The sequence below is a fragment of the Palaemon carinicauda genome, chromosome 4, assembly GCF_036898095.1.
Source record: "Palaemon carinicauda isolate YSFRI2023 chromosome 4, ASM3689809v2, whole genome shotgun sequence".
In the NCBI taxonomy this organism is placed as follows: domain Eukaryota; kingdom Metazoa; phylum Arthropoda; class Malacostraca; order Decapoda; family Palaemonidae; genus Palaemon; species Palaemon carinicauda.
In genome coordinates, this window is record NC_090728.1 from 37,245,819 (window position 1) to 37,269,801 (window position 23,983).

A 23,983-nucleotide genomic window follows, 5' to 3' on the forward strand; every position below is an offset into this window, starting at 1 on the left:
TCTCCACCCAAGCTAGGACCAAGGAGGGCCAGACAATGGCTGCTGATGACTCAGCAGATAGATCTATAGGCTCCCCCAAAATCCATATTCTTAGCTCACAAAGGTTGGTGAGGTTGCAGCGACCAAAGAAACTAACGAATTTGAGCGAGACTCAATCCCTAGTCTGGCGTTCACCATTCAGGGACGTTACCACATCGGCCACAACAACCCTTCTTACATAAACAAGCTTCATATGGGATTAAGAAATTGGGACATATTGCCACAACCTGGGCCTTTGCTCAACGTAGAGAAGGAATAATATAGAGAACAACTAAACGTATACTGTTTAAAATTTGCCGTAAAAAAAAAAAAAGAAAAAAAAATCCTGGACTAAATGTTGCAAGGTATTTGCCGTTTTAAATACGAATATATTGACGTAAAAGAGTGACATTACGGCCACCAACCAGTAAACGATAATAACAAAGTAGGGTAGAAATTACGGGCGTCTGTTATTTACTGAAATACGGGGCGAGAACTATATTTCTACGTGAGAATTTCCGATTAAAATTACAGTTTTTTACTGTGGAAGTGTTACCTGAATATATTCTTTTATTTCTATAGTTCCTTTCTATATTGACAATGCTTTGGCGAAGGAATATTAAATAAATCGCTTGCAGATATAAACCTACAAAAAGACAACGAGTGTTCAGAATCTTCGAAGTGTGAAGTACTTCTTTGAAAGCAAGTAACAGATTTGAAGTGTTTCTTTAATAAATTTGAAGTGTTTCTTTGAGGCAAACCAGACCGTCTCGTGATATAGATAAGAAGTGTGAAGTATTTCTTTGGAGAAAATCCAGGAGTCTTCTACGATGTGCTCTATACGAAAAAGGAAAAAAAATTATCTATAGCTATAATTAACATCACATGGCAATAAAGTTTGACTTCTTTCCTGTTTATAAACTCTTCACTCAGTCTGTCGGTACTGATGAAAAGATCAATGAGGAATAGTTACTTCTATAACTGGTAGCAAATCTGAATTATTAGGCAACGAATTATCCTTGTATCGTATTATATAACTTTAAATTTACACTGCTTTACGAGACATATTTTGACAATAAATAAATAAAACAAAGTTTAAACTTTACCCGTTACTCTCATGTTTGTTAAATTATTAGAAAAAAATCATATGATATATACATTCTCTTTACTTTTACGCGTTAGATCATAAACATTTAGCTGACAAATTCATAGAAAAAAAGGTACAAATTCTCAAGAAAAAAAAAAAAAAAAAAAATCCTCGACACACCAAACGCAAAACAAACGTTTCTATACTTTTCAAAATTTGCCGTAAAAAAAAACAGCAAAAATCTGGAATAAATGTTGCTAGGTATTTATCGTTTTAAAAACCGATATATTGACGTAGAGGAGTGATATTACGGTCACCAATCCGTTAATAATAACAAAGTATGGTAAAAATTATGGTAACCTGTATTTTACTGAAATACCGCTGAGAACAGTATATTTTACAAATTCTCTATTAAAAATGCTGTATTTTTTAAAGTATACTTCACATTTCATAGTCCTCAACCATGTAGGCTTAGGTTGTCCAACTGTTCTAGTGCTTTGTAGAGCCCAGTTGAAAGTTTGGTGAACTAATCTCTTGTGGAGTGCGAAGAGCATGCCCAAACCATCTTCATCTACCCCTCATCATGGGAACAGTATATTTCTACGGAGTATTTTTGATTAATATTGCAGATTTTATTTTATAAGTGTACGTCACGTTTCATAGTACTCAGCCATGTAGGCCCGGGCCTTCCAACTCTTCTAGTGCCTTATAGAGACCAATTGAAATTTTGGTGAACTAATCTCTCTTGGGGAGTGCGACGAGCATGTCCAAACCATTTCCACCTACCCCTCACCATGATCCTACACTGTTAGAAAAAAAAAAAAAAACGTAATTCTAATCGGAAATTCTCCGTAAAAATATACTGATCTAAACCATATTTTAGTAAAATAAAGGCGACCGTAATTTTTTATCTTATTTAGTTATTATCTTTTACGGATTGGTGACCCTAATATCAGTCTTTTACGTCAATATATCCGTTTTCAAAACGGGAAAAAACCTGGAATTAATTTTGCCAGACGTTCACCGTTTTTTTTTTTTAGTTTTACTGCAAGTCTTTAACAGTGTACCACATGAAAATGGATGAAAAAAATATTTCTATTTTTTAATTTTATTAGTTTTTTTTTTAACAGTATAAACCAATAAAACGCAACCAGGACAGGATCTGACCTAACACTCTCAGCTTAATAGAAGCCACCCGACTCCTCTATATAAACCTACGATAACTTAATAACTCTTTGCTTTTCATTGGATCCTTGGCCACAAAGGAATGCGTTTGGCCCCCAAGATATAATTACGTATTCTCAGGTCACGAAGAGACTATTGATTTTGTTGGCTGGTTGGGGCGTCTATGGAGGGAAATGGATAAAGGGGAGGGAGCAGAATTGGATAAGAAAGGAGTACTAGGAATGGATAAAAGGGAGGGAGTAAAAGAATTGGATGTAAGGGAGGGGGAAAAAGAAATGGATAAACAGGAGGAAGTACTGTACATCGAATAGTCTGGCATATTCTTTTCAAATTCTCCTTTGTCATACACCTGACAACATTGAGATTACCAAACAATTCTTCTTTGTTCAAGAGGTTAACTTCTGCAATGTAATTGTTCAGTGGCTATTTTCCTCTTGGTAAAGATAGAAGAGACTCTTTAGCTATGGTAAGCAGCTCTTCTAGGAGAACACTCCAAAATCAAACCATTGTTCTCTAGTCTTGGGTAGTGTCATAGCCTCTGTACCATGGTCTTCCACTGTCTTGGGGTAGGGTTCTTTTGCTTGAGGGAACACTTGAGCACGCTTTCTTATCTTGTTTCTCTTCCTCTTGTTTGTATGAATTTTTTTATAGTTTATATATGATAGATCAAATTAAACATTGTTAATGATCTTAGAATATTTTATTTTGATTGTTATTACTTTTCTTGTAGTTAATTCATTTCCTTGTTTCCTTTCCTCACTGGGCTATCTTTCCTGTTGGAGCCCTTGGGCTTATAGCATCTTTCTTTTCCAAGTATGGTTGTAGATTAGCTTGTAATAATATTGATAATAATAATAGTAGGCAAGCTCACTAGTTTACTGAAAGTAGATGTTATGGAAGTATGACAAGTAAGCCATGACAGAAGTTTCAGGGACCCTAGTGTTGTGTCATAAAAAAAAAAAAAAAAAAAAAAATACGCAAGTGCTGTAATACTGTGAGTGCAGGTTGATTTTGTAAGCGATAATATTTTTCTATAATGGATATCAGTATACTGTACTTATGAAGTTTCGTAAAAAAAAATCTATTTCCTTAGTTTTGAATTAAACTTTTATTTTGATTCTAATTTCTAACCATACATAATCACACAATAGTCATAAAAAAACAACAACCTTATAACTACTTGAAATTATTCATTACTAACACACAAACATTTCAGCATTTAGTTCTCTTGTTTGTAATTAATGAGAAAAGTCAATTTTCACAAATATTTTTTCTAAAGAATTGAATGAAATATTTCTTCAGACAAAATATAACATTTATTGTAACTTTTGAACAATTAACACATAGCCTACTACTGTATACTGTTGATTTACGGGATGATATCTATCTCAACTGCCATTGATTCAATAGCACATTCGTCTGTGCCTCTCCTGATTCTAAAGTAGCCTTCCTCGCCCCACCATTCTCCCCATGAGTTCTTGACGATCCAGTATTTCTCACCGGTTGATTCTTCCACTCCATACCCGACTACTAGGACAACATGATTGGTTTCCTGAAAAATGAGTTAAAAGAATGTATTTTAGAGTTAGGGAGTCTTTTGGCCATATGTTAAGGAAGTGACGAGATAACGTAAATCGCAAGTTTCTGTTGAAGAGTTAAGGAACGGTTAGTCTACCTCACAATAATCCAGTGAGAATGTTGCATTCTGATCTTCATTGTCTCAGCTCGGTAACTTAAATTGTATTTCACGGTTAGATACTGTATTCGCCCAGTTACGGAAATTGTGTTGGGGATAAACGTAAATATATCGTTGATCAACATGAAATTCAAAGGGACAGACACTGACTAAGGCACTTCTTATTTTCTCCTAACCGGCCTTGGATGTATCCTAGCTCATGAGGCTTTTAGTTTCTTATAGACTATTTTAAACTCCTATCATTTCATATTAGAAGTGAAAAAGAAATTGCATGAAGGCTAAAAGTTTATGATAATCATTATACTGTCAATCTTTCAATGGCAGAAAAATAAAAATAATGAAGAGAAATATAAAGTTTATGTAGACAGTAGTTTGCATGTTTTTTTTTTTAAATTGAAAACTTCCACAATTGCTTGGGAATACTTAATGAAAATCTATTACTCTTTAACCCCTCAATTCTACAGACCGCAACTCACAAAATTTTTCTTTTTTGTATGTTAGGCTGCTATGCGGTTCCCATAGAATGTCCTGTAAAGGCTAGAACAGGAAATCTAATACATGATAAAACAGAAATTATATCTTCCCTGTAAGACAGATTGTATAAGGAAGGCTGAATTGAACCCATCACAACACCTTCAATGCTGAATTTGAAGATACGTCACCCACTGAGAACCATTACTAACGCTAAAGTCAATGGTTACCCAGGCGTTTGTGTCTACTGTCTTAGCTGTCTACCACCCTTAGTCCATGTCCATGATCCATTGAGTCCAAATTGTGTAGTCTTTGTTTCTTTCGTCGTCGTAGAAGAATAATGTTTGCAGTTGTGATCCTTTTCACGTAGTCTTATCTCAACTTCTGAGTTTAAGTACCGTTAATGGTAAATATATGATACTTTAATTACTAGCGATACTGGAATTCGCTACAAAAATGAACAAGTGCTGGCTAGTTTGGTATTTTTCTCTGTAGTGTATGTTTAATAGGAGCTTGGTATTGGTCGATTTAAATGTGAAGTATGTTTTTTACTCCAAGTCCATTGTTTACATCTGAGAGACTGAAGGAGACTTATTGGGCATGCTTTGTTTCTGTGCATTTACTATACCATATCTGTCAGATGGGTTTGAAAGACAACTAAAAGCGAACTTGAAGGAAGTACATCAACCTATTTCGAAATTTAGTGCAATTTCATTTATGTGGGCAATTGATTATGATGGAAATGCTCTCCGTTCAGTGTAAAGCTATTGTTACTCATGTGAAATTGAAAAATAACATGGAAATAAGGCCTTAAAGGTCCGCGTCTGATTTCACTTATTAGGAAAGACCAGCACATTTTTTACTGCAAAGCTTTTGTAAAGATTGCCAGGAAAAAAGGAGACGGTGTCAATCATAAGGTAAGGAATTATTTGTGATTTACTTTTTCATTATTTAGGATTTCTGGTAAAGTTTTACTGTATTACGTATTCTCATTTCGGACAAAATATATGTTTTCCTGTAGTAAATAACGTGATTTGATCGAATTGGACCATGTTTGGAGAAAAATAAGGCTTGTTTTACGTTTATATATAGTTTCCCCAGCATGTTTTCCCCACCCAAAACTCTTGAGTTCCCACTGGGGGTCCCCCATTATCATAGGATATAGATGTATATATTTCTGAAACTATTCGTTTGCGACGGGAACGAGTGTTATTTTCGAAGAGAGCGTAATTTTTTCTTTGAGAAAAAGTAGTTTTTGTCCTAGGTTACAATGCCCTGTAATACAGTAAAATAATACCTGATCTTTTTGCTTTACTTTATCATAATGTAAGAATTTATTTGTGATTTTCTTTTATTTTGTAACCTGGGAAGGTGGAAGTCCGGCCAGTAGCTGTGACCTGGAAACGGGGTCTGCTAGGGATTGTGACTGGGGAAGGGGGTTCCCGGGGGCTTTCCCCCCGACTAGGGATTGTGACCTGGGAACTACTAGGTTAGGTTAGGTGGGTTTGTTAGGTTCTATACCCTTTTACAAATCTCAAAAGTGTTAATTAATAACGCTTTGGCCTGTTTAACCACTTACATAAACTATATATTTTTCTAACTGGTTATCTTGTACTTATTTTGCATTTCTGGCCATTAGTATTGCTGCAAATTATTCATTTATGACATCCTCCCCCAAAAAAAAGCCTGTTTCCCACTGGGGCCCCCCATAATTGTCTTTATATAAGGGGGTCCGAAAACTCAAGAACGAGGGGTTTGCTCCAATAATCATCGTTAGAAATGTATAAAACACAAGATAGCTAGTAGGAAAATTATATGGTTCATGTATTTGGCTAGAAATTAAAGTATCCTATATTTACCCTGTGTTTTGGCAATGATACTCAATGAATGTTCAGTCACTATTACAGTCATTCTCGGGCTGCCATTTAGCATGGGATTTATTATTATTATTATGCATAATGGTAGGCCACAAACATATTTGGCGAGGGGTAATTTTATACACTAATAATCTTATCTTTTTTTTTTTTTTCTGATGAATTACTTAGTGCTTTATCTAAAGCTGACCTTTATTTTTTTTTTATTTTTTTTTTTTTTTGTGAACAACAGTATTTTCACCCTATTTGTTAACCTCTCCAAACTTGGGAGACCCCCCCATTGGGAAATTAGGGTTTTTTGGGTGGGGAATGAGTTAAAGAATTTGTTTTATCATATAAATAATGGCACATGTAGAATTAGCAATAAACAAGGTTACCAACTAACCTAAACAAACCATGTAGCCTAACCTAACCCAGTAGCCGTATCCATACGATTCTATACCTACACGAGTCTTAAGCCAAGTTCCCTTGAAAATGGACAAAAACTACACATTTTTTTTCACTTTCTAATTGTTTTTCAATACAACATGGCTTCTGTCACAATGAAATGTTTTTTTGTTAATATCAATCCGGCAATTAAAACCTCAGGTGTGGCAAATAGTGTCACTTTCACTTTTAATAACACCAAGATCTTGGCAGTACTTTATTATTCTTTAGATGTTACCACAATAATCCAAAACAAAATCTTTATAATTTAGATAACAATTGAGACAAGAACTTGAGAGAAAATCCACAGAAATTGATGTCAAAGTACAGTAGATGGTAAATGAGAAACCACACCCGAAGTTGAAGGTTCACATGCCTCCATGGCTCTCAAAAGACTGAAAAATTAGCGGTGGAAATTGTGTGAAAAGTGTCAAAAAGTGTTAGTTTCCTAGTAAAACTGTTACCGAATTGGGTATTCAAGTCATTTGATTCTAGTTTAGTTAAAATGCTAGTCCCACGTAAAATGTGGATAATCATCATTGGTTAAAAACTATGACGTTTGGATGACGTCTTGCTACATAGAATACAGTTGATGATGTAATAATGATATAATCTATGTTTTTAACGTACAAACGAACAAACAAGAGCTCAGTCTGAAGAGGAATTTGAGAGAGTTATGAAGTTGAAGGACTGTTTTTTTCAGGCTGGTCAAATTTAATTTTGATATTTAAACCACTTCTAGACCTAGCGCCGCTTAGATTTATACTGTATATCAAACGAAACCTTGGACTTCCCCCTTTTTAGTGATAGTTCTTAAATTTGATAACTTGCTAGCTGAGCTATGGTATAGAATTACCTTGGCTAGGGTACTTAATGCCTTTAGAGATGTATTAACATCATAATGTGGAATGGCTTTCTTTTTCTGCAGTGCAGAGGTTTTTTTGGCACAATGGGAGATTATTTTTCCCTTGGTGGAAGGTTTTTCTTCCTTCCTATCCAGTCTTTAGGGATTGGATAATAGGGTGTGGGTGGAGAGGGCTAGTCTACTCGACCTATGAACTATGACTGGGGCATGCAGGCTGAGGGTTACCTTAACCTACCTGCTAACTTGATGGTGGAGGTCGAACATTCATTGGTTGTTATGGGGATTGGGTAGTTCCTCGCAGCCTTGTTGAGAGCTCTTTTCCACACCTTCTGACTTAGTTGGAGTGTTCTTGATTATCCTTTAGGCTCCGTCCACACGGACGAGCTTTGCTCGGCGAACTTTGTTTCAGGTGACGTCAGAAGCGTAGAAGCAGCAAGTAAAATTCCGTACGGGGTTTTTCGTATGATTACTGAAGTAACGAGAGCTGTGCTCGTTGGTGGTTAAAGACTGGGGAGATGTCATTACCTGATGTATAAAGCTACGTTTTTCACCAATGCCAATGATTAACCAGTTTTTCAATCCTCTATGTTCAAGTTATAACATGTCAAAGTTTTATTAGTCCCATTAGGCAACTTTAAACTTGATAGTTGTATAAGCAACACTCATTCAGCCATTGGGATGTGAGGGCTGATGCTTATCGAGATTGTGATTAATTTTTGTTTTTTTACGGGCGGCTCAGTCGCAGCAATTTCTAAAATAACTCTGGGTACTAATATTAATAATGTTATTGAAGATGAGGTGAAGCGAAAACTAACTCTTTCCTGCAAATAACACAGAGGTGACTGGCTACAAATGCGGCCAATTAGCAAGTCGAAGAAATCTCTCTTCTTAGGCATTCTTAGTTCTCTTTGCAAGTTGTGAGAATAATTTTACGCAAAATCTGCTTGGAAATACTTATTGTAATGTGTATTGATGTCCTGTATAATTGTATCCTGTTTGGTGATTGTAGGTTCCCGTTTCGAGATAACATTGTAAAACGTATTTTGGATCCCTTATCATGTAATTCACAAAATCTAAATCTGATTCACTTTAGTATTATAGTATTATATTATTAGTATTATAGTATTATATTATTAGTATTATAGTATTATATTATTAGTATTATAGTATTATAAGTCCTGTAGTATTATAACATACACGACTTTCCAAATTTTGTCTCCTTGCGAACACTCTAGCTCACCAAATCTTCTTCTTACATTTTTCTAGCACATGCAGCAATAACAATACACGAGAATTTTATTTTTTTTTGCTTATGAATGTTAATTTTCTTGTTATCCGTACAACAATCGCTCTTGCTGCTGTTACAAAGCTCTTGCTGCTCAATTGTCATTGTTTGGACGCAAGCTGAAAGACCTTTACCGAACTTTGTTCGATGAGAAACAAAGTTTGCTGAACAATGTTTGGTCGTGTGGACGGAGCCTTAGGTTGTTAGGGGAAAGAGTTAGCTTCTCTTGGGATGAATAAATTTCTTCTAGCCAAGTTGGCCTACTATTAGCCTCTCAAGTCTTCTATACAAAAGTTGTGTAGTTATATTATTTCCTATGTCCCTTGAGGAATAGAAAAGGCGTGCTCTTACAGGACACAAATTAAATAAAGAATCAAGAAGTTTATTATGATTTTTTCATACTATAGATGAGCAACTTGAAAGAAAGATAGTTGTAATTAGGTGGGGGTGTAATAGTCTGCAAACCCAACCCTCATTGGTGCCATGCTCAACGTTGCTATCATAGCAATTATTATACCTCGGAGAAAGTTTATACAGTATTACCTTGAGAATTGCCCTATTTTATTGCAGTGGGTTGAACCGGATAAGAACCAGGACCCACAAGCAGCAAGCTTGAGGTATATTGCTTTTTCCTGCTTTCCATGTGGATGATAGGATGTGTAATGAGGTTGAACTCCTAAGAGTACTTACCAAGTAAGGAACACGAGATCTCATCTAGCCAAAAGCACAAGAGACTGCAGTGAAGGGTTTGGTTAGAGGGCTGAGGTGGACCAGGGCCTTAACCAAGCACAGAATTTGGGTTGGAGGATAATTTAGACCCCCAAAATGAGGCAGCTTTACTCCAAAGGTCTTCAGAGGGGACTTTGATCTTCTCTGGGATACACTTCTCACAGGGTTTGGCTTGCTTACTATGAATGGCATGACTCCAATTACCTCTGGGGTCACTTGTATTCATATACCTCTGGGCAAACAACTTGATAAATATATATTTTAATTTCTAGCCAAATACAAGAACCATATATTTTCCTACTCGCTATCTTGAGTTTTATGCATTTGTGACCATGATTATTGGGGTAGATCACCCTTTCAGGAGTTTTTGGACCCCCCTGTATAAAGAATATTATGGGGGACACTAGTCAGAAACTTTTTTTTTTTTTTCTTTTTTTAGGAAATGCCAAAAACAAGTGATTTGCAGCAATAATAATGGTCAGAAATTCTAAACACAAGCTAACCAGTTGGAAAAATATATGGTTCATATAATTGGATAAAGATTAAAGTATTAAAATTTTCTATCATTCACTTCACGTCTTTTTAATGGTTTCTGCTTGCTGCACTCGCAAATAAACATAATATCACTGCTTCTATGTTCTGGCCAGCGGTACATGGATGTGCTGCACACAACAACTCCATGAGTCACTATATCAGGGATACACTGAACAGAGTGTTTTCATCATAATCAATTGCCGATATAGATTAAATTACACAATTTTAAAATAGGTTGTACTTTCCTCTTGAAGAGGTCCTTTAATGATGGTAGTATAGTTGAAAATGAAGGGGAGGGTGGAAAAAAAATGGCTGTTGGAGAACAACATACAGAAGCTCGTAATTGGTTAAAAAAGCTAGGTAATAATTACGTCATTGTATACACACAGAAAGCTCCACAAACGGATCGGAACCAATGCATAAGCAATAACTCACCTCCAGGCTCTCAAATGTAAACATTGGACTTAGAATGAAAAATATTCTTCACATTTTAATGGACCGATACACAATTTATAATAACTTGTGTATCGGTCCATTAAACATGTAGAGAAAAATGCAAACTAACCAGCATTCGTCCATTTCTTAGAGCGAATTCCAGTTTCGCTAGTAATTAAAGTATCATATATTAACCGACAACTTTCCCTCCTGGGTTCGACCAGCTTATGTCCCCTTTGAATGTCAAAATTATTACCAAGATTATCAAGACTTAAGTCTATATCTATGACAGTTCTTTTCAGGGAATTACTAGTTTTGAGAGCTACTGTGGTTCTCATGCTCCCTCTATGTTCCAGCATGAGGATCTTTCAGTACTTGTGGCCCTTGGGTCTTTAGGCCAAGGGAAAACTCCAGTTGGGGCTGCCTCTTCCGGCTCATAAACTCTAGGTTCGTTGATGGGGGAGGAGTCTTTAGGAGCAGGTTCTGTTATGGATATATAGGGGAGATCTGTTGGTAACCCCTGGGGGATGCATATCCAGGCCTCACGCAAAGGTGTTTTGTTGACAATCTGGCAAAAAGAATTGCAGGTGCTGGGGGTTTCTGCTCAATCTAAGTCCTTTTGAAAAGCTTGTAGTTTGGATGATACTGCCAGACCACAGGACACCCTTCTTGGTCAAACGGATGAAGATGGGTGTGGAATCACAGAGGGATCTTTAGCTGGAATGGGATTCCATCATCCCTAAAGAATGAAATCCCTTTGTTGTTTACCATAAAGGTTTTGAATACTTCTCGGTATTGCAATGGTTTTATGAAATCTTTCTCCACAAGAAATTGGCTATCTATGTAAGTATGAAGCAGCTGGGTTATGATTTACCTCTGATGCCATAGATAATTAGAACAGTGGAATTCAACGCCCAGGATACAAATTTTTCTTTGGTGTCTCGTTATGTTCTCTTTGGAAGTTGCAGCTAGCAGTGGATGACAGAGTGCCTGTCTGCTATGGCAAAGTTACTGTGTAAGCCTACATAAGGGCTGTCCAGACCTTTCCCAAGATGAAATTCAAGGCAAGACACCAGGTATTGACATATTGCAATCTGAATTTAGCTGAGTGAGGGTTTTTTTTTTCTACGGTAACGCTGTTGGTGAGCACCTGTTTCTTCAATTATTCCTGGATAAAGCCAGGGAGAGGGCTTTGGTGGCTAATACTTCTCTTCCGAAGAACTGTGGAAAATCTTACAACTACCACTGGAAAGGATATTATATAAGAAGTGATAATATGATTGTGAGAAGCAGCAGCAACCAAGGCATCTTATGAAGAGACCAGCATCACAGAAGGTTTCACCCCTCTCCATCCAGTCTGCTATTAATTTCCCTCAAGGTGGTAGAAGGCAGCAGCAACAACCAACCAGAAGCCTTGAGTACTTTGAGATACTAGAGGAGAAATAAGGTAGGAAGCCAAATAAGGGAGGTCAGGGTTTGGGCTCCTTTTCACAAATGCAAAGTATTTCAGCTATGAATGCCTTAAGGTCAGGGGTTACCTTATTGTTTTCAAGAATGAAGGACCCTGTCAATTTGGCGAATTTATAGAATAATTTCAAATGGTACGGGCTGGCTGTGGAAATAAAAAATCCCTCCAAAACCATTTTTGTTTTCAGGATAATACCCTGGAACTCATTTCATCTGTCAGCAAAATTCTGGAGAGGAGAGCCATAGAGATATGTAAATATCTTGAAATCCAGGGCAGACTTTTTTGATTGAATCTTTCAAGTATTCTGAAGAAGGACTCAAACAAGAGAAGGGTGATATTTGAAACCCTCTTGTTTCAATAAACACATCAGATATATTGTGTTGAAAATGGCGATCATAGTGCAAGTCCACCAACTAATACATTATGGGTCTGGACGTGTACTATCCATCTCGAATATGTTACTGACATATCACTATTGCTCATCACTTTGTCTTACTTTAGGTTTTCAGTTAAGGAGAAGTTTGTATAGGCTCAAAGTAACATAATTTGGTCTCTATAGTGATCCAAGGGTGTTCATAAAATTAGCAAAGATTATATTCAAAATACTGCTATTACAGGGATTTCAAGTCATTGCCTTATTGGATAAATGACTGGTTGGGGCAGAAACGAAAGAATTATACCTCCTATACACACATATTGTTCAATTTCTTCAGGGTCTAGATTTTTTTTTTATCAATTTTACAAAATTAAGACTGGTTCCAGAGAAGCTATTTAAGTGGTCAACTCTTGATTGGACCATATCAAAATCCACACTAGGAAGGAAAAGATGTTATGCATGGTCGAAATATCTCCCTGGGAGTCCTGTTCCCTCCAGAAGGCAGCTAGAAAAGGGTCTTGGGCCCTCTCCAGTTTGCTTCAATTGCCAACTAAGTTCTAAAGTCCAGATCATAGCACTTATTGGGCAGAATTCGGGTAGAAGAGAAGAATTCTCAACACGGTTCCTTACCAGAGCTGTCATAACGGCTATCTAGCTCCTTCTCCAGGGATTTCTCATATGAAGTAATTTGTAGGTAGTAGGTTGGTCAGGGCACCAGCCACCCGTCGAGATACTACTGCTAGAGAGTTATGGGGGTCTTTTGACTGGCCAGACAGTACTACATTGGATCCTTCTCTCTGGTTATGGTTCATTTTCCTTTTGCCTACACACACACTGAATAGCCTGACCTATTCTTTGCATATTCTCCTCTGTCTTCATACACCTGAGAACACTTGAGATTGCCAAACAATTCTTCTTTACTTAAGTAGTTACTGCACTGTAATTGTTCAGTGGCCACTTTCCTCTTTGTAAGGGTAGGAGAGAGACTTTAGCTATGGTAAGCAGCTCTTGTAGGAGAAGGACACTCCAAAATCAAACCATTGTTCCCTACACACCATCTGCCCCCAAAATAGGCGTTTCATACATTAAACCCCCTCTTTTTCTTTATCTGTAATAATATCACAATAGGCTTTGGTAGGCTTCCCCTTTAGGCATGAAGCCTTTTGCTGATAGATCTCTAGAATTGAACGATAGATGTAAAGTGCAGTCGTAATAAGGATAAAAATTATATGAAATTACTTTTATTGGAAGAATATCTCAAATGCTCAAATCTATTCTATGCTAGGCTATAGGGCTTTGTTACACATTTCCCAATCTTGCCCCTCCTAGTCCTTACCATCTAGTCATCTGAGATAAGACGGGTTCTAAATTGAACTTGCTAGTTATCTTTGCAGATTTCTATTTAGCCTTCATGCTAAGTGGTTAAGTATTGTTGGACCTAAGTAAATTTAGGTGCAAATCAGGACTTTGGCTTCTTGAAAATAGCACTAATGAACAAATCAATGCACAAAGTTTCTCTATTAATCAATACAAATCAGGAATTGCCTTAAACAATTGGGAGGAGTTGTTTACTTAGTTTGAAGTTAGAATTTATAGTTATGTACTAAACCCTTATTGCTTGTTAGCCATTAGAAATAAGCTGTAACCCAACAAAAAGAATTGTTCTCTCTTGGCAGCCAGCTGTCTTAGAATACAGATCCCCTTTGTAATTTAGTCATAGATAGATATAGTAAACTAGATTTAACTTGAGGCTTTCTTCCTGGAACTTCCCTTTGCCATAATTTGAATCAATATAAAAATTTATGCTCATTTCTATTGGAAGAATGTAAAAACTCTATATGTAGACTTTTATCATAAGCTGAACATTATAAAAGGTAACCACTCCTATTTTGTGAAAGTTGTTCAAGTACAGCCATGGTGTAGCTCATGAGGGTTATAATATGGATAGGGTAGATAGAAATTATTTTATGTAATTTGCAATGATAAAGTTAATGGAAAATCTCATGAAAATCATGTAGTATCTTTGATTGTAAAAGCTGTCAACAAACATTTGTATATATAAAACCAGACCTTCCAATGTTATGTTTTTGTGAAAAAAAGATAGTGACTAATGCCAGAATGTAATCATCTAAAATGAAGCCAGTTTCTTTTGAAAGGAGGCAATTATTCACTTCACTACTCTTTCAATTACGACGTGAATATGATAAACATTCTTAAGCTTAAAATTTTATGATTAACTTTCAAACTAACTGCGACATTACAGTAGTAGGCTCCAGTACTTTCTATCTGCAAGACTGAACTAATTGTTCTCATTGAATTTTGATAAAAAAAAATTATGGATGTTAGCATACTTAAAAGTTTGGACCTTACCTCAAAAGGATTGAATTCGTTCACAAATCCTGTGTGGTGGTAAATACCACCGCTGTAGGGATGGAAATCGCTGTAGACCTGAAAGGAAACAGACACTGGTCCTCTGTGAACGATTGCCTCCATCATTGTTGCTTCATTGCATGCTCCATAGTAACCACCCACGTGTTTGTAGTTACTAACATATGTGCGTTTGGCTGTTTTGCTAGTGGTGCATGGAGCATCCTTTAGAAAAAATAAACATTTTAATATCTCAAATAAATGCAGTGTACTTAACATGTATAATACAGTGTTCATTAGGTTGTATGTTATTTGTGTAAAAAATATGTGATTATTATATTACTGCTATGTTTGATAATATATTCTATTCGTAACCACTTGGTAATGTATCTTTACATTCTTTAGAATAGAAGTAATTGCTATTTAAACATCTTCCCAACTATTATTGTCAATAATCTGAACAGTCAAAGGTAACCCTTCCAGATTATTTACCCTTAACACAGACTAAAGAGAGCACTCAAGACTGCAAAAATTAATCCAAGTTTGGTTATCTAAATTTGAATGCAATGTTGATTCAGTTGAAGCATCCACCCTTCTAACTCTATACACTGTATTTGTTGTGTATTTTGTTGGAGAGCCTAAGGCATGAATTGTTATCCAAATGGAATTCGTTACTGTAAAGTAAGTCAGCATTATTAGACTTATCAAATGGGATCGAAACAGCTTTTTGATAAAGGGCAGGTCAAACAATCATACAGAATATATAGTCGAAGATAAAGAATTTTATGCTGATGGTCTTGCAAAAACTTTCATAGATAGGTTAAAAAAGAATTAACGGGGTCAGTAATGGAGTTGCTGGCATTGAAGGTTGGGATGAGGTGTTCATGTTGTATTCAGCACATGCAGCTCAGATGGCTTGGATGTTGGCCATATTATGGCCAGAAAATGGTTGCAAAGAGGCAAGTGTCCATGGATGATGTATCTTCATGAGCAGCATGTAGGTTTTCAACAACCATACACCAGAGGGAAGGTAGGACGATGACATGATCATGGAACAGAATGGGGCTGTTAGATACATAAAGGGCCTTCCATAACTGCCAATATGTAGCAGCATGAGGAAGGTCTTTGCCACTCTCAACAATTTTAGAAGTGCATGCGTAATGTTAACCTTCTTGATTTCTTTGACGTTCTGTTACTATGGGAGGGACTCTATCTCCACCACCTTACCCTGGTCATTGACACCTAACATATCAACAGGTAGTGATGGAGTAGTGTGGCGAGATGCTGCATCTGCAGCCTGGTTTAATGTTCTTGGTATGTGCACAGTTGAGAAGTGTCATGGTAGGGTGTGTTGCTTGATTTGGAAGAACCTGGTGATTGTGATCTCATCGAGGGTGCGGTCACCGAAGATCTTAATTAGGGGCTTGCAGTCTTAGACCACTAGTAGGTCAGCACCATGGTTGAGGAATGGATCTGATCCAGACCCCGCACAGCTGCAAGTGGCTCTCCTTCTATAAGCTAATAGTGGACAACAGTCTGGTACTTGGGAAACATAGTCAAAATGATTGAGAGTAAGAAAATACTCAATTCCATTCATGGAACAATCAGGCCTGGGGCATGTCCTCTTAGATGTTTTGAAGATTTTCACACTATTCTTGATAGCATTAATGATGGCCTGCTTCAATGACTCAGATGGCTCATTGACAAGGGCCCAGAAGAACTTGTACTTTGGGCTGAGTAAAGACTTGAAAGGAATGATGCTATTCCTCAATTGAGTGTTATTGTTTAGCTGGTTTACTAGACCAAACCAGCTCCAAATGTCTGTTATAGATGTGGTTGTTGGGAAGTCCTTGATTGTGTCAGAGAGCTTGGGCAAAGGCTCTAGTGAACTAGCCTTCCTCTAACCAAACTTGAACATGCCGGATTTCCATATAATCGCTGAATTCACCACAGTGTCAAATTTCCATAGTGCACCGCTAATGGTTCTCTAAGCCCTTGTTGTAATGAAATTTATTGTCGATGTATCTCTATGCTCAAAGTCAGACTGAAACTCTTGGGTGTTTGTCAGCATCATCATATGCCAAACATGTGATAAAAGTCGTCAAGTGCTGGTCTGATTTATGGAGAAGGGCAGGATGGTATCCATTCCATGCATCTGTGACTATCTTCCACAAGGTGCCCGGAATCCTGTATTTAAATTGAAATAGTGACTGTGGTGAAGGACACGTCAGCAGTAGTGGTTTAGTAAGGTCAAGATAGTTGTTCTCTGGGGCAGGGGGAATACCATAATGCTTTTGGGTAACTACCATCTGGTGGCAACAGATTGTTGGTTCACTACAGGGGACATTCTTAGTGACTCGTAAGTCTACAAGTTTTTTTGTGAGTTGAAGTGTTTTGTAGTCTCCAAAGACTTTCCTGTTAAAGGCTAGATTAACTTATAGGATTGGTTACTCATCGCCGTATTTGTTTGGGTTTATAAAGGGGAAGAGTAGTTTGAATTGCATTATTGTTTTAAGTAATTCCAATGCTAAATGTAGAGCATTTGTTGACTTGAAGCAAGCTTTTGATAGAGCTTGCATTGAAGGTTGATGATGCTTAATGGTCCAAAAGTCACTCTCTCATTTTCCCATTGTTCTCTAGCCAGCAAGGGAATGGTGGGAATGCTGGATGCGTTGGTGGGTCCTGGTGCTTTGGACACCTGCAGTTTTCAATGTTGTTGTTGTCTGTCCTACATCTGACATTCGATGTTCTGATTGCAACATTGGACACATCTTAATTCATGGTATGGTTCCTGTTAGTTCCACCAATAGCTGAAAAATATGCTGGCTGTATCCTGAGAGTGAGAAGGGAGTTATGGGACAGGAAGAGACTATGGAAATCTTTGCTAACATAGATCATAGTGTGACATGAGATAATATCACCATCAGGGTCGAATCTCTCAATGACACTGAAAAAGGCACCCGTGATGCTAATTCTAGTATTATTGGCAGCCTGCAGATTCACAGACTGGGGAAAATCATAGTGAGAAATTCCACTTGTTAAGAACAGATCTAGTGACCAAACACCAGATTGCATATCACTGGCCGTGATACCATTGACATCAGTGATGACTTTTGATGAGCGCAAATAGTAAGCACTGTGGGCTTGTTGGTTGATGATAATACTTAGCCTGATAGTTGGGTGTTTAGTGAACTGGGCAAGTTTCCATTCACCAGCATTAAGGGTGAGGTGATGAAGGATGATCGCTTATGCTTGCTGTTTTGCTGCTCCAAGGTAGCAAACATACATTTGCTATGATGACAAGATGTAATTGCTGTTATCTGGGAGAAAGTTTCTTCCTTGATCTCAACTAATCTCGGTCTTATAGGTTGCACTAGTTTGTGTCTTTTGTCAAGACTTAGCCTTCTTTGGGTTAGGTAATATTCTTTGAACTTTTCATTGGATATCCTATTCCACTCATAGGCCATTTTGTAGAATGAAAAGTAACTTTTTTTCACAATCTTGATAAGCTTCCCACTTGTCTCTCTCTGTAGGCATTGACAGTTGATTGTTCACAGTGGCAGATCCTTGAGCGTCCTCATGCTTTTAAGAGGTCACCTATTCCTTGCCATTTCTCTACCCTTTATAAAACCAATAACATTGTTATTCTGTTATGTCTATGTTGATGATCCCTGTGAATTGTTTCACCTGTGTAATTCATTGTGTTGTTGCATCCATATTTACATTAGTAAAATCACATGTTTCTTCTTTGCTATGAACTATGGCAGCAAAGCATTGGTAGACATCATCAGGGCTGTGTTGCACAACAATGAAAGACAGTGGTGATTGCAAGCGACCTTATGGCGGCCATGACTTTGGCAAAAAAGTAGGAACTCACAGGTGGGTCTGCATTTAAGAGAGCATCACATTGTGAAGTGGAAGAGCATAAGGGATGCTAATGTATTGTTAATGCCAGGTCTGTGGCAGAAGTTGTTCCAGTGGCTTTCAAAAGCCACCCAGATCTCATTATCCACTCCCATGTAGATCCGTGTCTGTTCCATCATCGGGTCCTTAGGGTGGGCTACAGTGTTGGCATCATTTGTGTTTGTAAGTTGATGTACATGAATGTGGTTGTCGAAGAGCCTTCTTATGAGTCATCTCTAATGTCTCTGGTCATGAAGAAAGACTAGTTCCTGATGATAATTCTTTATATAAACAGAAATTTTCAGACATCATCTGTTAGGACATATAGAAGAATAAGTTTAGCAACAGTAACAACTAGTTTAATAGATCAAGTTCAAAGCAAAAGTGGTGCATGACATGTGATGCTCTCACACAGTTCTTTAATTGTATGACACTCTTGGGACACAACTCTTCGTGTACATTCCAAGGCAAGTAACCTTCCAGGAAAGCTTTGACTGCATTCAATAAGAAAGTGAAATTTTCTGGTACTGGTAGGTAATCTACAAATGACCCCTTAGCTAAAAGTAAGAAATCCTTTTCTATTCACTTCCAGTTTTGGAGTCTTTCCTATGTACTACATCATTTAGTATCCATCTTCTTCGTTGTTTATTTTTTTTCTAAAATAAAGTTGTACAGTGATGCTCTTTCTTTTTTTCAAATGTTATACTCCAAGTTTAGCCATCCTTTCATTTCTATGTTGGGGCCTGTGCTTGTTGTAATATAAACAGACCAATAGAAGATTCTTTTATCTTGAAGTTCTTCTCGGTGTTGCCTAATTCAAATAGTTTTCCTACTTTCTGCTATTGTTACCTACTTATGCTATTATTTGCTAATTTCGACAGACCTTGTTCCTTTCTTCAACGAGCTTAGTTCTTGCCACAAGTCTCCAATGTTCTCGCAAACATATTGATAATAATTTATGTTGCTTCTACCTTTGCCTTGCCCTTATTGGTGAAATGATTTCCTGTACACTGAGAAGAAATCAGATACATTACGCCAATACAGTTCCCAACTAACCAAAAGCTCATAGAAATATGTAATTCCTATTGTCCATATTTGTAAAGCATCATATCTAGCTTCTTTCTCCTTTCTATAAAGATTCTTCATACTTTTGTTCAGTTGAGCTCATGGAAATTTCTCCTTTCTAGCTGATAAACTTCCAACTGCCCTCAGTCATTTTCCTCCCATTATTTTTCACTTTAAGTTTTAATGACAAGCTCTTATATCCTTCTGTTGTGCTTTTGTAACTTTGCTTTTACAGCCACTTTTATAATGTTTATAACTTTTCATTCGTGGATTAAGGTGCTCTCATCGGTGTTTTTTTTTTCTTTTCTTTTCTGTACTTGGCTTGGTGTAGAATGTAGGTAAAAGTTTATGGTTAGACTCCTATGGGTCTTCGTGTTCAAGATACCAAAGGAAACATCTTTATTTACTATGCCATGATGCTACGATTTTCCTTAGATGCACTAAAGCCTGAAGAGATTGGATTGAGCTCCAATTTATGATTCCTTGCATGTCTTCATTAGGATCTCATCTTGATGATATCGATCAAGTATCTTGCATTTATCATTGCTAAGCTTTGTAGGCAACATGGTGCTTATTCCTAGTTTACCTGAAATACAAGTTTAATGACTTCCAAATTTCAATTTGTTTTGTCTTTTCATTGCAGATTTGAAATTTAGCCACTATTGATATATCAAGCACATTAAGCATTTTGTCACTTCAGTTTTCATAGATGTTTCACAATTTTCATCTCGTCATAATGTTAGTTGTTTGAGAAGCAAATAATGCAAGTAATTGATTTATTTTTATGTGTTCATTGTTGTCATGGGAAACTCCACACTATTTGCAGGTGCATCATATCATTGCGCGTTATTTAAGAACAGTATTTAAAAAAATATAGTTTCTCACTAACTGGTTCCTGCAAGGTGTTATGTATGTGCCTTATAAAGAATTTCAAGTTATAAGTGAAACTGATGTAACATCCTAGGGCTACATGTAACATGCAACATCATTGTATTTGTATGTGTATTGCTTTAATTATGCAAGTGATTATAAGTACTGTTGCACATATATATTTCAGTATTAGATTCTGTATAAACTACCTCAAGAAGAGTGCAACTCTAATAGTTAATCCAGTAATGGGATAGGATTCTTCTTTAGGCTTGTTCTTGATGCTCATTTGTTTACATTCAATCGTTTATGCTTTTTATTGTTTTTATGATGACGCTAGTCGTTCGAAAGTAATCATGTAAAGAGGTTTACAGATAAAGCACATATATCATAAGGATGAAGTAATTATCCTCCATGACGGGTAAAAAGTGGCGATGTAGAATATATGATAAGTTTAGTACTAATAGTACTTAGCATTACAGGTCGGCACAACAGAGCCACAGTTCCGATAGCATTAACTAAAATTACGCACAAAAATAATTAGCATATTATTTTGACCCTGTTTCCTTTAGAAAATTTATTTGTGCCATATTATTATTGTTATTATTATTATGATTATTATTATTATTATTATTATTATTATTATTATTATTAGCTAAGTTACAATCCTAGTTGGGCTTATAGTATCATGCTTTTCCAACTAAGGTTGTAGCTTAGCTAGTAATAATAATAATAATAATAATAATAATAATAATAATAATATGCTATAAGCCCAAGTACTCCAACATTGAAAGAATAGCCCGGAGAGGAAAGAAAATAAGGAAACAAATAAACGATATGAGAAATAATGAACAATTACAATAAAATATATTAAAACAGTAACAACATCAAAACAGATATTTCATATATAAACTATAAAAAGACTTATATCGGCTTATTCAACACAAAAGCATTTGCTACAAGTTTGAACTTTTGAAGTTCTACCGATGCAACAACCCGATTAGGAAGATCATTCCACAACTTGGTCAAAGCTGGAATAAAACTTCTAGAATACTGTGTAGTATTGAGCCTTATGGTGGAGAATGCCTGACTATTAGAATTAACTGCATGCCTAGTATTACGAACAGGATGGAATTGTCAGGGAAGATATGAAGGTATAGGATGGTCAGAATTATGAAATATCTTATGCAACATGCATAATGAACTAATTGAACGGCGGTGTCAGAGATTATCTAGATCAGGAATAAGAAATTCAATTGACCGTAAATTCCTGTCCAACAAATTAAGATGAGAAGACAGGAGAACAATACTCAAAATAAGGTAGAATGCAAGAGTTAAAAAACCTTCAGAATAGATTGAACACCTAAAATCTTAAATGACTTTCTCAATAAGCCATTTTTATGTGCAATTGAAGAAGACATAGACCTAATGTGTTTCTCAAAAGTAAATTTGCTGTCGAGAAGCACACCAAAAATTTTAAAGAGTCATACAGAGTTAACGAAAGATTATCAACGCTGAGGTATGGATGTTAAGGAGCCTCTGTCCTTGACCTCTTTACAATCATACTTTGAGTTTTGTTAGGATTCACCTTCATGCCTCATAATTTGCACCATGCACTAATTTTAGCTAGATCTCTAATAAGGGATTCAGCAACCCGACATCTACATTCAGGAGATGGAATTGATGCAAAGAATGAATGAATGATTTGAAGTTCTCTAGCATCCTGAATGTAGCATCATCATCACATGCAACAAGCTGGTTTTCTAGGCAAAACCACATGTCGTGTCTATAGTGTTTAAAGTAATGGGCCAAAGACACTACCCTGAGGAACACCAGATATCATATACCAATACTCACTATGGTGCCCATCAACAACATCTCTTTGCAATCTATTACTCAAGTATTTAATGATAGTGCTAAGAAACTACCCACCCATTCCCAACTGGTTGAGTTTGAAAACAAGGGCCTCATGATTAAGACGGTTAAAGGCAGCACCAAAATCAAGGCCAATCATATGAACTTCCTGACCACAATCAAGGGATTTCTGTACAGCATTGGAAATTGTAAGAAGGGCCTTTATTTCCAAATCTTCATAGGAAAAGTGACTCATCTTTATAAGTAGGTGATTGCAGTGGCTGAGCAAGATAAGTATCATAGACCCATTGATGGACTTTCAAATCAATAATGCAGATTTGAGTTCTCTCCTTCAGGACAACTACTTTAGGTAAGGAACACTGCACAGTGATGGGAAATTGATATATGGTCACATATTACATTTCTATAAAGGGGTCAACCTGGTGTATATCATCTCTAACTCATGATTCAGGGGTCGGAAGTTTGAAAAGGGTTTTTACTGGAGTTTAACTTCACTGCCACTGTGAGCTAGGGATGGGGTTGTTGGGGAGCCTATGTCTGCCTGCTAAGTCATCGGCAGTCATTACCTGGCCTGCATTGCCCCAACCTGGGTGGAGAGTGGCTTAGGCACTGATCCTTTGTATATATGGCCGGTCTTTAGGACATCGTCCTGTCCCCTGGCCTCTGCAGCATGAGCAACCTTAAAACCTTGTACAGGTGCCTGATACAAGTGAAATGCCCTGATGAACTTAGGCAATGTCGACCATCAGGAGGTGAATGCCTATTGCAGTTCCCCTAGAATACCAGACAGTACAGTTCTCAGCATTCATGATGTTTCATGACACAGTGTGATATTGATATTGTAATACCAGACATAGAAAGTAAGCCAACAGCTCATTGGTAGCACAAAATTGGGAGTCAAAACTTAGTTTCATCATGTTAACATGCAGCTTACCATATGATTGTTAAGGACACAAAAAGCATTAAAGAATGTTGAGCCTTGCCCAGAAAGCAATACTAGTAACAGAATGTTTTGATATTATTCAAGAAGTTATTTACATTGTGCATGATGTCTGGAAGCTATTTGGACTTGCTAAATCTCAATTAAGCTAAAAGGGAAGCTGCACTGTAATAACAGTACGTTTCTAAACGTAAAGTTTGTCAATCGTAGGGAAATTCATGAAGATACAGTTATCAATCTTAGTGGGGTCTCTGTTTCTACTTTATCATTAAGAAGGTGTTTAGTGTACTAAGTTGGTTATGGACAGAACAAATGTTAATTCTCAATTGAACCTTCAAAAATATCGACATAGCAAACAAGTAGATATATTTTATTACATGACTTTGAACGAGAATTGTTTGACTACCCATTAGATAACTAGGGTTATAGGTATTCTGAGAGTAATATCAACTAACTGGTGTATTTGAGTATGAAAGACAATAATTTTTGGCCCCACTCAGACTATAAACATGGTGTA

The 23,983-nt window shown here is 36.7% G+C and overlaps 1 protein-coding gene across 1 annotated transcript in view; it reads right to left on the reverse strand.

The window, feature by feature from the left end:
* Positions 1 to 3,498: 3,498 nt before the first annotated feature.
* LOC137639904 (dipeptidyl peptidase 1-like) overlaps positions 3,499 to 23,983 on the reverse strand; it is a 54,101-nt gene continuing 33,616 nt past the window's right edge. Inside the window, exons 7-8 of the mRNA XM_068372179.1 lie at positions 14,820 to 15,041; positions 3,499 to 3,842 (exon numbers count right to left, since the gene is read on the reverse strand). Coding sequence (XP_068228280.1) covers positions 3,660 to 3,842; positions 14,820 to 15,041 — 405 coding nt within the window. The 3' untranslated portion in view covers positions 3,499 to 3,659. The remainder of the gene's footprint in view (positions 3,843 to 14,819; positions 15,042 to 23,983) is intronic.